This window comes from Mustela nivalis, assembly GCF_964662115.1.
Source record: "Mustela nivalis genome assembly, chromosome: 16".
NCBI lineage: Eukaryota > Metazoa > Chordata > Mammalia > Carnivora > Mustelidae > Mustela > Mustela nivalis.
The window spans coordinates 10,897,878-10,917,855 of NC_139035.1; the positions used below are offsets into that span (position 1 = coordinate 10,897,878).

A 19,978-nucleotide genomic window follows, 5' to 3' on the forward strand; every position below is an offset into this window, starting at 1 on the left:
TCCCCTTACACAATGTAGGTCAGTTGTGAATAATAGTTACAAAGCCATAGCAGGGTCGTGAATATTGCTTTGCCCCAGAATTGTGTGGAACTGTAGTGGGAAACTCGAGGAGGAGAAATAATACATCATTGGAGGAAAGGAATAGAGAGAACTGAGAGAATGAATCCTCTTTGTCCACAGTAGGTAGTCTTTAAAACTGAAAAATCCATAAAAATAACAGTATAAATCTGATCTTCAGTGGAGGGTAGATATGGAAGGAAATACAGAAAGCCAATAAAGTTCAGAAAACTATCCCTCAGCCTTTAAAAAACTACCTCCAATGACAACGGAGACTAAATTACATATTCATATTCTTAACATGGTCTGAACAATCTCTGTTAATTTCTAAAGGTAAAGGGTTATTGACTGAACAGAGTATTTCCTCTCTCTAAAGACACCGTTCATCCAAGCAGATGCCATCTCCGCTGGAGAGGTCTCGAATTTTGTTGTGTCACACGTAGTAATTCACTTATGTCCTCTCTCTCCCCGCCTGCTTGAATCTTACAACAACTTGCTTTCCTTCGTCTTCAGAGAATGAAAGTTGTCTTGGCCCGGAGCCAAGGGAAGAAAGCCAGCATCCAGAGGGAACCCAGGAGAGCAACCCCTGCTGTCACCCGATGGACAGGCAGGCCGAGCCCCCGAGCCAGCTGGTAACTGCAGGGATAGGCCACACGGAGGAGCCGGTCTGCAGCGCCGAGGCCACGCGGGAGCTCCACGCCCAGCCCTGGGACTCGGCGGGGAGCCGGTCTGGGGACGCCTGGGAGGATGACAGCCGCCAGCAGCTGCCTCAGACACAGGCGGGCCGAGATGTGGCCTCAGTAGGAGGCCCCACCGCAGCCCCCACCGCGTCGCTCACAGGCGAGTCCATGCTCGAGCCCTTGATCTCAGCCGGCTCTGCCCTCCTAGCCCCTGCGCCCGCCCCCGCCCCCGCCCCCGCCCCCGAGGGACAGTATTCCCAGGCTCAGAGAAAGGGACTCCGCTTGCCGCTGAAGGATGCTTCGCAGGCGTTGCCTCCAGGCCGACTTGAGAACAGTGCATTCAATGAGCTGCAGCAACTTGATCTCACGGACAGGGATGGAAAATCACTGCGGGGGCCTCCGGACCCAGAGCTCGCTGAGAGGGCGCTGGAGGAGAGTCATCAAGAATCCGACTTAAGTGCAGGGGGTCTGGAGGTGTGTATGGCCCCCGAGGAGAGGGGGGGTGAGGACGAGCGAGTCAATAAAGAGACGGAAGACTATTTGAACAGCCTGTTAGAAGGATGCTTAAAAGATGCTGAAGACTCCCTGTCATGTGAAGACAACCAGGAGGAAGACTCAGACCTCCTTCCAGATCTTTCTCCGGACGAAGCTTCCTACAGTCTGCAGGAGGATCTGCCTTCGGACGAGAGCAGTCTTTCCCTTGACGATCTCGCCAAAAGGATAGAGATTGCAGAGGTATGTGTGGGATTTAACAGAAGGACAATTAAAAGTACAATGAAATTTTGCAAGTATCTCTCTGCTAAGTAGTGCCTCGTTTTTGTAAATGTTCCCTGTTTCCAGCATGAGGGGGAAATCTACTTAATGTAAACTTTTAATAATTAGTAGTTTTGTTTTTTTATATGGATTGAATAAGATGACTTTGATCACGATGTTTATACTTCAAGAACTTTGATTGCATGCCTCCGGGGACAGTAAGTGCTATGAACACGGGTTTTTATACTGCTGTGACTTATTTGATGGTTCTGGAAATTATGATCAAGACAAGATTAATTACTTCTTGTAAGGAAATCTCATTTTTTCCCCCTCATAATACATACTCTTATGATTATTGATATATTTTTTTAATTCTTTAAAACAGTACAACAGAACAAAGGAAACATTTTAAAATACTGTAAGACAAGGAGATAACTGGTGGATTTTTTTTTTTTTTTAAGATTTTGTTTATTTATTTGACAGAGAGGGATCACAAGTAGACAGAGAGGCAGGCAGAGAGAGAGAGGAGGAAGCAGGCTCCCCTCTGAGCAGAGAGCCCGATGCGGGGCTCGATCCCAGGACCCTGGGATCATGACCCAAGTCGAAGGCAGAGGCTTTAACCCCCTGAGCCATCCAGGCGCCCCTTGGTGGATTTTTAAGTCATTAAGTTGTACATTGTGAATTTTCTCTTTCTTGTACTATGAATTTATAAGCTGTAGGTTTGAACAGACTTCATACTTACTGCTTGACTAAGTAAAATATTATATATAATCCAAAGTTTCTCCAAAAAGTAATGAAGCTGGTCAAAACAAAACAAACAAAAAATGGTAGACAGGATCAAGATGACTATTCTCCTTTGTTTGATAATACAGTTTTTTAAAGTTAAGGGGCAAAAAGGGGGCGCCTGGGTGGCTCCGTCAGTTGAGGGTCTACCTTCAGCTTGGGTCATGATCCCAGGGTCTTGGGATCAAGTCCTGAGCAGGGAGCCTGCTTCTCCCTCTCCCTCTGCCACTCCCTCTGCTTGTGCTCTCTCTCTTTCTCTCAAATAAATAAACAAAAATCTTTTAAAAAAAAGTTAAGGGGGAAAAAAACAGCCATATACAAACTGTAGCCCCTCTAGAAGCTGGCCTCGTAAATTGGAGAGGTCTTTGTCTGAGGTTACATACAGACCCAGCAGCTAGCAGCCCTACAGAGTTCCTACAAACTCTCCATGTTGCTGTTTCCTCCCTTGAAAATTAGGACACCAGTTACTCTTCCTGTTTCTCATCTTACAGTTTTTTCCAAGTAATCTTTTAAGTCCCATTGATAGCCATTGTTTTCTAATTCTGCATCATCACTTGGGGAAGGAAACGTAAACTTCAAGTAGAAACTGGAAAAGCAGCAGAGCTAAAGTGGGCACCAGAGTTCCCGGGAAGGTAGAGCCCGTGGGCGCTTGCTCGGATCAGGGGCCGTGAAGTCACTGGCTCCCTGCATTGTCTGTTCTGGTCAGCTCCCCAGAAACTAGTTTTCATTTTTTCTTGATCAAGGTTGGATAGAATAGTAAAGCACTAGATCCAGTATTCATTCGTTTATTTTAACCAGATTTTTATTACCACTTACAAGTCAGCCTTCTATGAACTGTGGTTTTTTTTTTTTTTCTTCCTAATTTCCTCTTGAAATCGTTTCATAATGCTTAATGAGTGCAGAGTTTCTGTTTGGGCGGATGAAAATTTTAAAAGTTGCTCCTGGTAGTGGTAGCACAACATTTGTGAATGTAATTGATGCCACTCACTTGTTAAAATTGCAATTCTATGTTAGACAGATCTTACCACAATTTCTTCTTTTTTTAAAAAAAAGATTTTATTTATTATTTATTTGACAGACAGAGATCCTCCCTACTTTGCAGAACACTTGTTTTGGAGGGGTGGGTGTTGGGGGGTGCTGTTGAACTCACTTCATTGTATTAGAACCAAGTGGAGCGTTCCTTCCTCAAACTCATAACATCAGTGTTTCCTACTAGATAACACCTAGCAAGCAGTGGAAGCTATTTACATTTTAAAGATTTTATTTATTTATTTGACAGACAGAGATCACAAGTAGGAAGAGAGGCAGGCGTGGGGTGGGGGAGCAGGCTCCCTGCCGAGCAGAGAGCCTGACTCAGGGCTCGATCCCAGGACTCTGAGATCATGACCTGAGCCTAAGGCAGAAGCTTAACCCACTGAGCCACCTAGGCGCCCTGAAACTGTTTACATTTTAAAGTGTCTTTGAATAACTTCACAGTTATTCAAAGTTATTCAATATTTTCAATATTCAACTTTGAACAATATCCAAAGTTATTCAATAACTGTGAAGTTATTTTTTATGCGTGATGGTTCCCTTTCCTACAATTCTATTATCTTTTAATTTGTGCTGTTTTAAGAACCTCAAAAGATCCACTACGATCAAAACTAATTTCCTCAATACTGTAAGAGTAGAGTTTTGAGCTAAGTAAAATGTCCAGGTGATAGTAGGTTTGCTTGTAAGTGCAAACTTTTTTTTTTATATGACAGAGAGAGAGAGAGAGCATAAGCAAGAGGAACAGCAGAGGGAGAGGGAGAAGCAGGCTCCCGCTGAGCAGGGAGCCCGATGCAGGACTCAATCCCAGGACCCTGGGATCAAGACCAGAGCCAAAGGCAGACACTGAACCCACCGAGCCCCCGACGTGCCCCACAAACTCCTTTTTAATCCAAACCAGGTTACATGCTCTCGGCAGAATTCTCCTAAGGCCATCTCCGGTCAGGTGCGGAGGATTCAGTGAGGAATGAGATTTTATTGCTTGGGGGCTCACTTGGGTAATTTTACTAAAATTGTTTTTGGAATATTTTTCATGCTTCATACTTGAGTGAGTAGGGGATGCACAGCATAGCGTCCACATGGCCGTGTCGTCCTAGGCAGCCCTCTGGTCCCTTTTCCCACCCTGCCCTTCTTCCTGTGAGTGACTCCGCCCCTCACCGACTTCGTCAGTGCTCCCCACTCTTCCGACCTCTGTGCTTATGGTGGAATGTTCTTTCACTGCCAGGTTTTCCCTTTCTACCGGTCTCTCTGCCCTCATTCTCTTGCCTCTTGGGCATTCTTGGGCTCCGGCTGCTGCGCTCCTGGGCCTTGACAACAACGGGCAGGCCAGTGTCCTTTAAACAACCAGGTTCATCCCATCAGATGGAACAGTTCATGCACCATCTCAGAGAGAACTAAAACCATCTACACTGATTTAACTCAGTGATGCAGAGACTTGTGTAAATGAAACTTTGAGAAGCATTTTTAAATCCAGAATAACTTTGCCAAGTAAAATGATAGCTTAGTGTCTGGAGCCCTGATATTCTTTCTTATGTAAAAAAGAGCAGGACACGCTCTCACCAGAGGTAGAACCCACTTTTTTTTTTTTTAAAGATTTATTTATTTGATAGAGCACAAACAGGGGAGTGGCAGGCTCCCCTCGGAGCAGAGAGCCCGATATGGGGCTCGATCTCAGGACTCTGGGATCATGACCTGAGCTGAAGGCAGATGCTTAACAACTGAGCCACCCAGGTGCCCCCAGCACTGTTTTTAAAAAGCGTTAGAAACATTTAAGCTCACTTCATAGGTTTTTAATATAAGAAGTTTATCACAGGGTGCCTGGGTGGCTCAGTTGGTTAAGTGTCTGCCTTCAGCTCAGGTTAAGATCCCAGAGTCCTGGGATGGAGCCCCACATCAGGCTCCCTGCTCAGCAGGAAGCCTGCTTCTCCCTCTCCCAACCCCCCTGCTTGTGCTCATTCTCTCTCTGTCAAATAAATAAATAAAATCTTTAAAAAAAAAGTTTATTACATGTGCAGCATCAGCAAAGTAGGGAGATTCACTCTTTTGTTCCCTTCTCAGTATTTTTACCTAACTTCTGTGTGTACCATAACATCACAGATGCAGTGACTAAAAATTCAGACAGGGACACTCCGTGTGTAAAGCCTGCATTCCCAGCAGGTGTCCAACCTCAGGTGTTCTCTGTTGCCTGAATTTAACTATCCTGGTTTTGGGGAAAAGATGAGATTTTATTGCAATGCCCATAATATTCTGACGTTATTATTTTAATGTTGGAATTCAAACTCCCCTTACCCAAGGAGCCTTGTAATGCCAAAATTCATTGACTCGCTTGGGACTGGACACTGGGAGAGTTGTGCTAGCTTCTCTTAAAACCCTTCAGCTATTCCAGGGCACCTGGGCAGCTCCGTTGGTTGAGCTTCCGACTCCGGACACGGGCTCAGGGTTGTGGGATCAAGCCCACCACAGGCTCCACACACAGCGCAGGGTCTGCTTGTCGCTCTCCCTCTGCCCCTCCCCCCACTTCTGCACGTGCTCACTCTCTGTCAAATAAATAAATAAGATCTTAAAAAACAAAACTAAAGTTACAAAACTCTTCAGCTGTTCCTAGCATCAAACCTGAGACGAGAAGTATTTTCTTCAAATTCAAGGTGGTGCCCTGATCCAATCCCATACTGCTAATAAAAGTCCACTCCACTTGTAGTAGATTGTTCCATGAGGGAGTGGGGGTTGGGGAGTTATTTAGTTTTCTAAATGAGTGATGTCGAGTATTGGGTGAATTCTTTGAAAATTAATCTGTCTTTTCACACTGAAGATAATCATAGTATATAATTCAAGAGGTCCCCTCTGTGAGCACATTTTAGGAGCATAATATGTCTTATGGAGATAAGCCACTCATTTTTCTTCACTAATATGTACACGTGTAATCTATTTGCAGGGATTAGTTGGGAAAGAAGCCAGTTTGCTTCTCCAAATCTCCAAGCTTCCCCAAAGCTTGGTGCTCTAAAAAGTTTTTGATCTGAAAGAGGGCAGGACATGCTCATGGCTCTGTCTGTATCCGCCCCATTTACTTAGGTATCTTCAGATTGTGTCCCAAGAAACAAAACCTTAAACTTTCTGATGGGGAGAATGCTGCCAACCTGGAGTTGCTGTTGGATTTATCATCAGAGAACCTGTGCCCCTCTCTGCTCTCTGTGCCGTCTCCAGCTCTGTCTCTTGGCTAGATTGCCGGGATGGGGAAGTTATGTGAAGACGAGCCACTGTGGGATTCCACATGGAGTTAAGATGGCAGCCAGGGCTCAGCAGCAGTTTAGGAAATCCTGTAGGTACCTGGTCTATGGATCCTGCACAAAGGAGGGTTTTAGAAACAGTGACTGTGGTCTTCTGTGCCGGGCAGCAGGGCCAGTGGAGGAAATGCAGTCTTCCAGTCCTCAAGAGGCTTCATGGAAAGTGTCCTCTACAAAGCCAACACGTTATTGTCAATAACAGAACCTAGACAGAGTAAGGCTTTGGTTTTGCTTTTAAACCTAGTGAACTCGGAAAAATGAATAACCTTTGAAGACCTATTTAGTTTCGATTATGTTAAGGGGAAAATCTATGTTATCTTAATAAGTGTAAGCTAGGTGCTGTCTATATGTACACTGGTTGTCTGTGTATTCATTTTCTCTTTGGCATATTTGTTGAGCACCTAGAAACTGAGGACACACCAGCGAACTCAGGTCAGCCTCTTGTGAAGCTTACTTTCTAGAGGGAGAGACCCATGATAAATAAGGTCACAGAAAATAAACCATGTAGGGGCGCCTGGGTGGCTCAGTTGTTGAGTCTGACTCAGTCTCAGCTCAGGTCTTGATTTCAGGGTTGTGAGTTCAAGCCCCACATGAGGCATGGAGCCTACTTGAAAAAATAAAATAATCAACATTGTAGGTTCGGATATTAGTAAGCACTGTGCCAGTCTCAGCAGGGTGAGGGATCGAGAGTGATGGATTTGATGGGCAGGGTGGGGGATGGGCTCTTTTTTTAATCCAGGGGGAGGGAAGGCACTGGGAGAGCCAGCACAGCTGGGGCACAGTGAACAGGGTAAGAAGAACAGAGAGTTCAGGAAGATAAGGTGAAGCCGGTGCCTGTAGGGCCTCCAGACCAGGGTAAGGAACCAAAATCACATTCAATCGTGGTGGAAAGCCATGGTTTGGAACAGGAGGTGTGACCTGACCTCCTGCTGCTCTGTGGAGACTAGAAGGTACAGGGGCAGTGCCAAAGCAAGGAGACCCATCAGGTTATTTCCACAGTGGAGGTGAGAAGCAGCAAGGGTGGGGTTCAGGTCTTAGCAGTGGATGTGGGCAGGAAAACCCAAGTGTTTGTTCTGGAGTCTCCCTATTTAAACAGTTTACTGGGGGTTAAAAAGTGGAGTGGTTCTTGACATTGTTATTTCTTTTCTTGTTTTGTACTTATGAAATCATTCTGTTAAGCAAATTACAAAAAATACGAGGTAGTGCCAAATCTGGAAATGTAGAGACATGATAAAACTCTTTGTTTTTTTAAAAACAACTTCTTCCTCTTTAAACTCATCTTTTAAAACTTCCTCATTGGGGGAACCTGGGTGGCTCAGTCGGTTAAGCAGCTGCCTTTGGCTCAAGTCATGATCCCATGATCCTGGGATCGAGTCCCACATAGGGCTCCCTGCTCAATGGAGAGCCTGCTTCTCCCTCTCCCTCTGCCTGCTGCTCTGCCTACTTGTGCTCTATGTATCTGTCAAATAAATAAATAAATTCTTTAAAAAAAAAACAACTTCCGCGTTGACAGACTGATACTATTGGTTTTTCCTGCCTTCTTGCTCTGTCTGACCTACACTGTTGTAAGGTGCATGACTGTGGGGTCACAGGTCCCCACTGTGTTTTTTCCGGAAGATGGCTTTCCTCCCTGTAGACGCCTCCTCTTGCTCCAGCTGTCACTTATAATACGAATTTGCTGTCTTAGGAGCCATGACATTAATCTACTTGCAGATTAATTGAATGACACAAAAGATCTTTCATCTCTCCATCTCCTCCCCCACGTTGCTAGATCAATGGCTTTAGCCATTAGCTGATGGTGTATAAGGTAAGGATTTGTTGCTAGAGATACAAAGTACTTCAGAAAGACAAAAGAAACCCCTTAGGCTTATTTGAAAATCGTGTTCATCTCACTTTAATTGTAACATACTAACAGAGGACACCAAGCAAAATTTTAACAGTCACAGAAAATAAGATCTCTTCCCATCAAGAAAAGGGCAAGAGGTTTAACAAGCTTGTATCAAACTCTGATAGTAGTTGGTGCGACAAATGTATTAAGCAGGTTATATGAGGTGTCTGAGCTTGGCTTGTTCTGTATAATGGGACTAATTACACCTGAGTGATAGAGTTGTGAAGGTCACGTGTGGCATGTTGTGTAGGTGTGTACCGATTGGCCAAATTACAGGTCTTTTGATGGAGCCCAAACCTGAAGGCGCTGGCAGGGGCCATCACATTCCTTCAGTGAACAGTGGCGGTAAATTTGACACATTTTTCTAGAGTGAACTCACCGGCGTGTAAGCTACTTAGAATATATGAGTGTGATTTGTGAATGTTAATTCTCAAGGTAGTCAGAAACAACTTTTTTTTTATATATATAAGAGAAACTGACAGACTACAACGGTGGTTTCCTTTATCTTACTAAATATCTCACTTTAATATTCAAATATTTAATAGAATGACCCTTTCCCAGCTAATTAAAATAATTTACTTTTTTTTTAAGATTTTATTTTATTTATTTGACAGAGAGGGATCACAAGTAGGCAGAGAGGCAGAGAAAGAGAGGAGGAGGCAGGCTCCCTGCTGAGCAGAGAGCCCCATGTGGGACTCGATCCCAGGACCCTGAGATCATGACCTGAGTCGAAGGCAGCGGCTTAACCCACTGAGCCACCCAGGCGCCCCAGTAATTTACATTTTAAACATTTCTGTGGAACATATTTCTATCATTTGAAATTGAAGACCCAAATAATGTCTTGGCAAACAATAAACTGACCTCAAGTATATCATCTGTGATCAATTCAGGGAGACTAAGTTTACTACAGCTTTCCAAGCATTAAAATAGACACTTTAAAGTATTTTTTGATTAGGGGAGGTGGGAAAAAAGCAGAACAGAGAAATGATGAGTCAAAACACAAAATCCTGTCACTTGACATTATAATTCACATTTCAAGGCATCTTCCAAGTGCTGGAAACACAAGACAGTTCTCAGAAACAGTATTACAACCCATTAATAAGAGCATCCAATACATTACATCAAAAAATCATGTATTCCTGTCCAAAATTCACCAGCCTCGAAGTTCTGGTTTGAGCAAGTCTTTGTCATTAGAGGAATCTTACTTAGGTGGTGTCTGCTTTCTCCTTTAATTTTGGGTGCAGGCAGCTTTAACAGTGAGGCCCTCTTGGTGTTTTCCTTGTCACAGAAGGTTTACTGTGTGCCAGTAGAGTTACAAAATAATTTTTGTTTTTTATGATCAGTTAATTCTTAAAATGCTATTTAAGACGATCATTGACATTTGAGGGGCCGCACAGTAGAACTATTTATTTGCAAATGTACGGGACTAGGCCAGATGGATGTTTTGTTTTGCTTTTGTTTTTAATTCTTCACGTATTCATGGAATACCACCAGCAACAATTACATTAATTACAGCTTAGATTTTTTTTTTTGTTCTCAGTGGAAGGGCTGTTATATTTTGTTTAGATAGGAAAGAAACTTGGTAATTGAAGTGGACAGCTAAATTTGGTTTTTAAAAGCTTTATTGTTTTGAGATTTCAAAATTTTACCTTTTAATGCTGACATTGTTGTAAGAAAAGGGGGAAAAAGACATTGAAACTTTGGGGAGGGGGTCGTTTGGAGAAGACACGCTTCCAGTGTGTCCTAAATCATATTCTCTACCTACTTAGAAACACTTGGCAGTCTTTTGCATAAGACCCTAAACTAAGACCCTGACCTTGCTTTGGCTTACTTGCCTTTCTCCCATAGAATCGAGGAAAACTCTGCCAAAGTTGGTTCTTTTTTTTTTTTTTTAAGATTTTATTTATTTATTTGACAGAGAGGGATGACAAGCAGGCAGAGAGGCAGGCAGAGAGAGAGGAGGAAGCAGGCTTCCTGTTGAGCAGAGAGCCTGATGTGGTGCTCCATCCCAGGACCCTGAGATCATGACCTGAGCTGAAGGCAGAGGCTTAACCCACTGAGCCACCCAGGCGCCCCCCAAAGTTGGTTCTTAAACTTTATGTTTGACTGCCTTGGTGTGGTAGGTGGAATTTCTGTGGTAGGGGTAGGTTCTAAGACCCCTGCCCAAAAAACTTTTTTTTACTTTCTCTCTCTCTCTCTCTTTTTTTTTTAAGATTTTATTTATTGGGCGCCTGGGTGGCTCAGTGGGTTAAGCCGCTGCCTTCGGCTCAGGTCATGATCTCAGGGTCCTGGGATCGAGGCCCGCATCGGGCTCTCTGCTCAGCAGGGAGCCTGTTTCCTCCTCTCTCTCTCTCTCTCTGCCTGCCTCTCTGCCTACTTGTGATCTCTCTCTGTCAAATAAATAAATAAAATCTTAAAAAAAAAAAAAAGATTTTATTTATTTATTTGAGCGAGAGAGAACACAAGCAGTGTGAGGCACAGAGGGAGAAACAGACTCCCCACTGAGCAGGGAGCCCGATGCAGGGCTCGATCCCAGAACTCATGACCTGATCCGAAGGCAGACACTTCACTGACTGAGCCACCAGGTACCCTCCTGCCCAAAACTCTTGCCAAAACCGAAAGGACCACACCCACCGGTTGTCTTCTAAGAGTTTCGCCCTTGGCGTTCATCTCCTGGGCCTAAACTTGGACCCACCATCCCTTGTTCCATGTCTGTAGACTAGGAATTCAGGGCCATGAGAAAGGAAAGCTCCCCAGAGGAGGTCCCTGAACCCAACTGAAAGGAGAGAAAAGTGCACATGCCCTCACTTCATACTGGGGCGTGCCTGCCGAAACAAGCCATTTTTGGTGGGAGAGGAAAAGAAAAAGAAAGTATAAGGTGTGGTTAGATTTCTAGCCAAGAATTAAGGCTTAGGTTGGGGGGACGGGGTCAAAGCAGAATGTTGACCTATTTCACACAACTGTAATTTCTCCCCGCTTTCAAAAACTTGCCAAAGTTCATTGCCTTCCGCAGTAAATAAGGTGGGGGCCACTTGGGAAGGCTTGTAGTCCTTAACTGCGTGACTTCCAGAGCTGGATGTCCCAGATGGGGCCAAGAGGGACAAGGGTAGGGACCTACCAGCCGGTGCGCCAAGACTGGTGGCCGGGTCTTGGGAGCACATCTGTGTCTTTCCTAATGACTTCAGAGGTTCGTTCAGTCCTTCAACATACCTTTGTTCACTTTCGCTGTCTTTTTTCTTGATGTTCTTAGTCACCGTACAGTACATCATTAGTTTTTGATGTAGTGTCATATTCCAGAGGTGTAAAGGTAACAGTAACGCCACTCTGGGGCTCATCCACACACTTCTCCCCCACCGCCAATTATCAGTAGGATTTTTTTTCTTAGTATTTAAAGCAACTTGAAAACACTTAGGGTTAGATGAATTCACTGTAAGTAAGTGTATGACTTTATTTTATGGAGAAAATAGGTCATGAAAATAGATAGGCTATGAAAATGCACCCCCTCCTTTTTTCCTACATTTACAAAAAATAAAAAGAATATCAGTGATACATCATTAGTAGTAATATAGCCATTAGAAGTCATTTCCAGTTTTCCATCTCTTGCTCTTCAGAGATTTATTAGGTCTCTTTTCCTCTCCGTTTCAGTGTGGTGTGCATGAAGTCATTCCCTGGCTGCAGAAGGGGGCTCTTTAATGTTGGATAAAGGGGGTGTTTGATGTTGTTGCTTTCTAAAGAAACATTTGAAAGTCTGTTCCTTTGCATATTTGTACTTTCCATTTTAATGTCACTAAAGTGCTTTAGTGTTCTCAAAAGAAGGACATCATCTGAAATACACATTTCCTATAAAAAGAATAAACTGCTAACATTGATTTTTTTTTTTTTAAGATAATGGTTTCTATAGACCCATGTTCAGGGAAGCCCAGTAGAAGATTATATTGAGTCATTTGGCCCTAAAAGCCTTGAGTTATAAAAAGAACGAACAGGATCAGTAATATTTATGCATAGCACATTATCAGCGATGGCTGGCTGGAGCTGGAAATCGCATTAAGTATTTTATGCCATCGATCACACAGACGACATCACAAGCAGAGCCCTCAGCTTCCAGTGACCTGCTCCCAGCAAGTCACTGACACCTGCATGTTGGGCCCACAATGCCCACCTGTGTCATCACCCGCAGCTTGGCCATCAGACCAACTCACAGGTTAACTTATTCGAATCAACCTGCTGCTTGTTGGTGGAGGGGGCCCTTTGCTTCCTGTGTGGCTCGACCAGCTGACCCCCTTCTCCCTACACCGTGGAGTCTCTTAAGTCCTAAATGGCAAGGGCTTTTGTTTTTGTCTTTGTTCCTAAAGAAAGGGTGGGGAGGAGGCAGCATAGAAAGGGGTGGCGGTGGGGGACAGGAGATTTCAGCCAGCTCTTTCTCCGAAGGGCCAAATAGTACACATTTTAGGCATTAGGGTCTGTTGGAGCTCCTCATTTCTGCTGTTGTAGCAGCCCCACAGGGTGTGTAGATGAATGGGCTTGGCTGTGTTCCAATTAAATGTTATTTACAAAAAGTAGGCAAGGGGCCCTTAACCTACTGCCTGTAGTTTGCCAACCTCTGCGTATTACAAAGCAACAGATCCCTAGGAAACTGGCTCTGGGATATTCCAGAAGAGAAGTCCTTAAAATACTTTGAGCAGTAGAGCCCAATTTCATAAATACGTAGTGTCTTAGAGGACCTGAGCTTGCCACCTGTTTTGATGTTAAGAGTTGGCATGGGGCGGCGGTGGGGGGGGGGGCACCTGGCTGGCTGAGTCGGTAACACGCGACTCTCCATCTTGCGTACTTGAGTTCATGGCATCGAGTATATGTCACATCTCACATGTTCGTTTCTTAAAATTGCTGGTGAATAGAAGAAGAATTGGCGGGCATCAGCATCTGGTATACGGCAAACACCAGCAGTCATGATTAAGCAGAGTGGGGCCGTGAGTGACCATCTTACGGGGGCCCTCTGGGGACATGGAGCTGAGAGCCCGGTGGGTACAGGGAACCGTGTTTCTGGTCCCTGCGTTCTGCAACAGGCCACGGGCGCTGGAACCCGCTCTGGCGGTGGGGACAGCCGCTCATGTTTCAGATCTGTGTTATTTGGCGGTCATCTCCATAGAGTCAAAGTATTATTCTGTTGTAACGATTCTGATAATTAATTGTGATGGCGTTTTTCTCTGTAGGAGTTGGGTAAACCTGTAATAGAAATGCCAGTGCCTGTTGAGTAGAATCGGCCTCTTTACTGTTTGTGTGAACTATCTCCAACAGGTAGTCCCTGCGGAAGGACTGGTCTCTATCTTAAAGAAGAGGAATGAGGGTGTAGGAGACCATCCTGCCCAGATGCAGCAGAAACCATCAAAACGAAGAGTGAGGTTCCAGGAGATCGATGATGACTTGGATCAAGGTAAAGCCCCCCCTGGGGGTGGAGCCCCCCCCCCCCCCCCGCCGGGTCTAGCACCCAGCTACTTCTCTGGGTCGACTTGGGAGCATGTTTGGTAACAGGGTTTGTAAAAAGTGCATGTGTACTTTGTTGCTTTAGTATGTGCTGTAAAGAAACACATAGAATCAGGGGCGCCTGGGTGGCTCAGTGGGTAAAATCCTCTGCCTTGGGCTCAGGTCATGATCCTAGGGTCTTAGGATCGAGCCCCGCATCGGGCTCTCTGCTTGGCAGGGAGCCTGCTTCCCTTCCTCTCTCTCTGCCTGCCTCTCTGCCTACTTGTGATTTTTGTCTGTCAAATAAATAAATAAAATCTTTAAAAAAAAACAAACAAACATAGAATCAAATGATCATCAGCAATTGTGTTATTCCTGAGCATTTGGTTCAAATAAGTGAGCAAGTCATAAACTTCAACTCCTGGCCTCCCTGTCTTACCGATGGACAGTCTGCTTGGAGCTCATTCAATTTCCTGTTTAATACTTTTTTTTTTTAAGTGAGCCTGCTATTGTCTTTTTTTGTTTGTTTGTTTGTTTGTTTGTTTGTTTTTAAGTAGCCATTCATATTCCTTTGGAGGTCTGAGAAATATTTCTGGATTACAAGGATATTCTCTGGTGATTTCTTTCCTTTTTTTTTTTTTAAAGTATTTTTGCCTTTATTTCTTAAAAAGATTTTATTTATTTATTTGGGATAGAACGAGAGTGAGAGAGAGAGAACGCGCATGCGCACAGACAGGAGGAGCAGCAGGTAGAGAGAGAAGCAGACTCCCAGGAAGCCCAATGCAGGGCTGGAACCCAGGACTCCAGGATAATGACCTGAGCCAAAGGCAGTTGCTTAACCAAGTGAGCCACTCAGGCGTCACACTGCAGGGGTTTCTACATGACTTGAAAGGAGAAAGAGCCTCTGAAGATGCTCACCTTTGCCTCCTCCCCCCGGCCCCGTGTGTGCCTTTGTTGCTAAGGCTATCGGAGGCTTAGGTCAGTAAGGGTGAGAAGAAATACAGCATGAGTTTTCAAGGGGCTTCTCAAGTTTATAAAACAACGGCATTGCTAAAATAGCAGAGTAAACACGTAGCTCTGCTTTCTAGGTACACAAAGTGATCGCAGTGGAGTTCTCTAAATTTTTACAGTAGAAGCTTCTAATTTACGGTTATGAAGGAGCCTTGGAAACGATCTGTTCCCAACGCTCCTTTTAGCTCTGCACCCAGGCTTCTCCAGAGAGAGTGCTCGGTTCTCTGCACGAACGGCACTGAATCGTTGCTTACCAAGAGGAGCCCTGGATTCTCAGAGGACATTCCTACATACTAGGTGGCCATCACATCTTAGCCCGGTCACTTAGCTTCTGCCCGGCAGTCACCTGTGCCTCACGGCCTCCAGGTTTGGCCACGAAGCTATAAATAGTGTTAACACCTGTCTATAAAACAAACAAATGTTTTAAAATAAACTGTGAAGGGGCGCATGGGTGGCTCAGTCAGTACGTGTCTGTCTTCGACTCAGGTCATGATCCCAGGGCCCTGGGATTGAGCCCCGCATCAGGCTCCCTGCTCAGTGGGAAGCCTGCTTCTCCCTCTCTCACTCCCCTTGCCTGTGTTCCCTCTCTTGCTGTCTCTCTTTCTCTGTCAAGTAAATAAATAAAATCTTTTTTTTAAGATTTTTATTTATTTAAGATTTTTATTTATTTATTTATTTAATTTTTTAAAAAAGATTTTATTTATTTTTTTGACAGAGATCACAAGTAAGCAGAGAGGCAGGTGGGGTTGGGGGGGCGGGAAGCAGACCCCCTGCTGAGCAGAGAGCCCAATGAGGGGCTTGATCCCAGGACCCTGGGATCATGACCTGAGCCGAAGGCAGAGGCTTTAACCCACTAAGCCACCCAGGCACCCCAGAATAGCCGTTTTCTTAATATTGAGAGACCAATATGGACATTTTTATTAAAAACAGTCCTGCCCATTATTAAGCAAAATAAAAAGAAATCACTGTACTAGCTAGAACATCACTGTTCCACTAAAAGATAAGAGTAAAATTGAGTAATGGCATCTGGGTGGTTCTGTGGGTTAGGCATCTTCCTTCAGCTCAGGTCATTATCTCAGCATCCGAGGATCAAGTCCCATATCGGCCCCCTTGCTCAGTGAGGAGTCTGCTTCTCCCTCTGTCTGCTGCTGTCCCTTCTTGCTTGCTTTCTCTCTTTCTCAAATAAATAATATTTTTTTAAAAAAGTAAAATTGAGTAGAATGCAAAAGTGATCCCACCCAAAGACAATTTTTTATTGTTTAATATCAAATTGACCTTGCTTTAAGGTGAACTCATGATGTGAACTCCAAAGATATTGTAATATTGAGATTGTAATTTGTACCCTAAAATAAGGCTATGAGCATACCAGAGAAGAACTGTCCTTCTTTTCTTTTTTAATAGAGGCGATTATATTCATTGTGTAAATGAGCTAGTTTTCATTTTAACATTGACGGGCTCCACAGATGTCTGTGTCTGTGGTGACTGACAGATGTGTGTCTGTGATAACAGGTGCATGTGGTGACTTGACAGGTGTGTGTGTGTAGTGACTGACAGGTGTGTGTCTGTGGTTACTGATGGGTATATGTGTGTGGTGACTGACAGGTGTGTGTCTGGTGACTAAAAGGTGTGTGTCTGTGGTGACTGCAGGTGTGTGTCTGGGATAACAGGTGCATGTGGTGACTTACAGTTGTGTGGTGATTGACAAGTGTGTGTCTGTGGTAACTGACATGTGTGTGCCTGTGGTGACTGACAGGTATGTGTATGTGGTGACCGACGGGTGTGTGTGTGTGTGTGTGTGTGTGTGTGTGTGGTGACTAACAGGTATGTGTCTGGTGACTGACAGGTGTGTGTCTGTGGTGACTAAAGGGTATGTGTGTGTGGTGACTGACAGGCATGTGTCTGACAGGTGTGTGTCTGTGGTGCCTGACAGGTGGGTCCCATGCAGTCCTCACATGCAGTATCTTCCTGTCAGCAACTCTTTCCCCTGGAGGACTCAGGTTCACTAGAAACGTCTACTTGCCATGATCAGCGAGAAGACAGCAGACACCGGGATTTCCATTTTGCACCAGTTTACCCTTACTCTGTTCTCCTGTTCGCAGATGAAGTGGGAGGTGGTTCCTGTATTTTACTGGTCCTGCTGTGCATAGCAACGGTTTTCCTGAGTGTCGGAGGAACTGCATTGTACTGCACTTTTGGTGACATGGAGTCGCCCGTTTGTACAGACTTCGCGGACAACGTGGACTTCTATTACACTAAGCTACTGCAGGGAATGGCAGAACTGAAACACTGGATCTACCTCTCCTAGCGGCGCTCAAGAGGCACAGGCATGCTGGCAGTGAGAATCAAAGAGAGAAACTTTCTAAACAGCGTTTATTTTCAGAGTTCTGTAACATGCATCCCCTCCCCGCAGCAAGGAGCCCTGGACTTCCAGAAATGGCAGCTCGAAATGGTGATCCAGAGGCGCTCTCAGAACAACCCTGAGGCACAGGGCGATCCGAGCATCGTGGATGGAAGGAATGGGCTTCGGAGAGCACGTCCGCCCGCTCTGTGCTGCTTCCTAGTGTAGCGAGCTACGCCCAGCAGAACTTCAAGGGCGCTGGTAGAGCCCCACCATTTTTAGCTGCCTCGTCAAGCTAATGGTTAAAGGACACTTGGTTTACATGTGTTGGTCCAAAGACATCGCTTCCAGCCATCACGCAATAAGTTTGTGTATAATCAAAAGGAGTTACCTTATGGTTTCATTGTCTTTTTTTAATTAGCTTTGGGAGCTGTGTAATTTAGGCTTTGTGCATTATTTCCAGATTCTGTTCTTCATCTGTGAGATGATCCGTGTGTGTGTGTGCGCACGCGCATGCGTGCATGTCTGTTTCAGACGGTTGTCATAAGCAAATACCTGACGTAGAATAACAAAGATGATCTTCGTTTGAACCTGACTGCAGATGTGTGGGCACAGATGGAAGGCTTAACTGTGGAACAGATGAGTTGTAGAAATCTTAGCCCCAAAATCAGACACTGTGATAGATCTGGGACAATTAATTTGATTAACTAGCCAGAAATTAATCACAGGCCTAGAGGTAAAGAGGAAAAACTAAAGAGCTCCCTCTAAGTCTTAGGCACCCGGCTTCATCATGGGTTCAGTGCTTCCTGAGGAATGAGAAGTGCCAGACCCACTTCTCAGTAGGTGAGCACCTGTTATTAGGTTCTGAGAATCTAGGAACCAGAATACAAAGATCCAGAAGATTTTAGTTCCTGCTCTAGATGTTTTAATTCTGGTCTTATGTAAAATAAACTACTTTGGCACATGAAATTAAATCATGATATATAATTCAGTATTAACAAATCACACATTCAGATGTTCGAATGTGCCTTCGTATCATGGGCTTGATTTAGACCTCTTATGGGATCATTAAGCGAAAATTCAATCATATCTTAAATAGGTAAGTGTCTGATTTTTGTTTCAATCTGCCAGCTCAGTGGCATTTCCTTTTCTAAGGTACAGTGGTCTAACATTTAGAAAGCCTCACTTTGGCTTTTGATAGCATAGGCAGCCTTTTAACAGAAACAGAACACATGAATTCTAGTTTTTTAGCAAGTGACCATTATTTCATGTTTTTTGTTAGGATCACTTGAAAGAAAAAGGGAGAAATTACTTTCTAGTTGTTACTGGCTGGTACAGTACCTCCCTGTGTGTTTCTCTTATTTATTTAGATTATATGAATTTTAAAGGGCTTTTTATATAAGTTGGAAGTCTGTTGTTGAGCATGCGTTCGGTTATCCCGATGCTACGGATTTAATTGCTATGTACTTAGTGTTTTGATTTTCTACAATTTCGGTTCAGTGTACTTTTAGGCTTGTTCATTTTTAAGTCGGTGTTTTATTTTCACTTATAATACCGTTTGACTTGTCTCTATCATGTACCATAAACTGTAATATTTTCAAGGATTATAGATCAAAGATATTTATTTAGAAGTGTACAAGAGACTAAAATTTAGATTCCTTATACTTAAGGCTGATTTTATTAGAAGATTATTTTAATGTTCTATTATAAATTTTAAGAATTTGTATTCAGATGGTATGTAAACTATGTAAAATGTTGATGGTACTATCTCATGTGGTTCTAGAAAAGACATTCACCCAAGTCTGCCGTGCGGGGCATCCCCATCAGAGACAAACCTCTTCTGTTTAACCCTCGTGATTTCTAGTTACAGGAATTTGGTGGTGGGGATTTCTGCCAGTTTTATGTCAAGATAAATCAGAATTTCCCTCCTGTTCACCTCTTTTAGGTCACTATCAAAGTCCTAAATAATCTGTAGCATCACATTTGCCACCAGGGCCACCCGTTTCTGAAGCCGAAGACCTCACACTGAGGCACAGGACTGAGACAGACTACCTGGTTCTCAGGGGCCCATTTGGGTGTCAGACGAACCATATGTGTCCTCACGCTTCCCAGGGAGTGTGAGGTGAGCTCAGGAATATCTTGGTATCTTGACTTAAAATGAGCATGAAATCTCAACTAGAAAAACTTACGGCAACTTTAAAAAAATGTAATAGTCATTTATTGCATGAATTGGAGTAATTCCATCTGGTGATTAAAAAAAAAAAAGAAATTGTTATTTCACGCGTAAAAAAATCATCCGGTTTTACTACAATGTAATTTTTTCTCCCATTTGAAAGTACTGACAATTATTTGTAACTAATCTTCCCCAAAAACTGTATTTGAGGGTAACAGATCAAGCTTGTAATTTAAAATGACACCAACACAGCGTCTCCAAGAGTTTCTTTGAGCCGTGGGGTACTGAGAAAAATGGCTTTCAAGCAACAGTGAAATGCCTTGAGAGGTTGGTCTGGCCCCATGAGCAGATGGCCGTCTATTTTGGGAAGTCTAAGAGGTCCCTACGTGAAAGGTCTTTTGGTTCTAAACCGTTCCCCTGTCTGCCTGACACAGGAACTGAAATTTACTCTGAAAACTCATTCCTTCGGATTTAAAAATCAAAATCCACTGGGCTGTGAATCTGTGTATTAGGCCGAGAGGATTT

General features: G+C 44.0%; 1 protein-coding gene across 2 annotated transcripts in view; it reads left to right on the forward strand.

Annotated features, from left to right (window-relative positions):
* CNST (consortin, connexin sorting protein) overlaps positions 1–19,700 on the forward strand; it is a 110,072-nt gene extending 90,372 nt beyond the window's left edge. For both annotated transcript variants that reach the window (XM_082702355.1, XM_082702356.1), the window contains exons 9-11: positions 571–1,472; positions 13,767–13,902; positions 17,042–19,700. In XM_082702355.1, the coding sequence (XP_082558481.1) occupies positions 571–1,472; positions 13,767–13,902; positions 17,042–17,247 (1,244 nt within the window). In that variant the 3' untranslated portion in view covers positions 17,248–19,700. The remainder of the gene's footprint in view (positions 1–570; positions 1,473–13,766; positions 13,903–17,041) is intronic.
* The last annotated feature ends 278 nt before the right edge of the window (positions 19,701–19,978 follow it).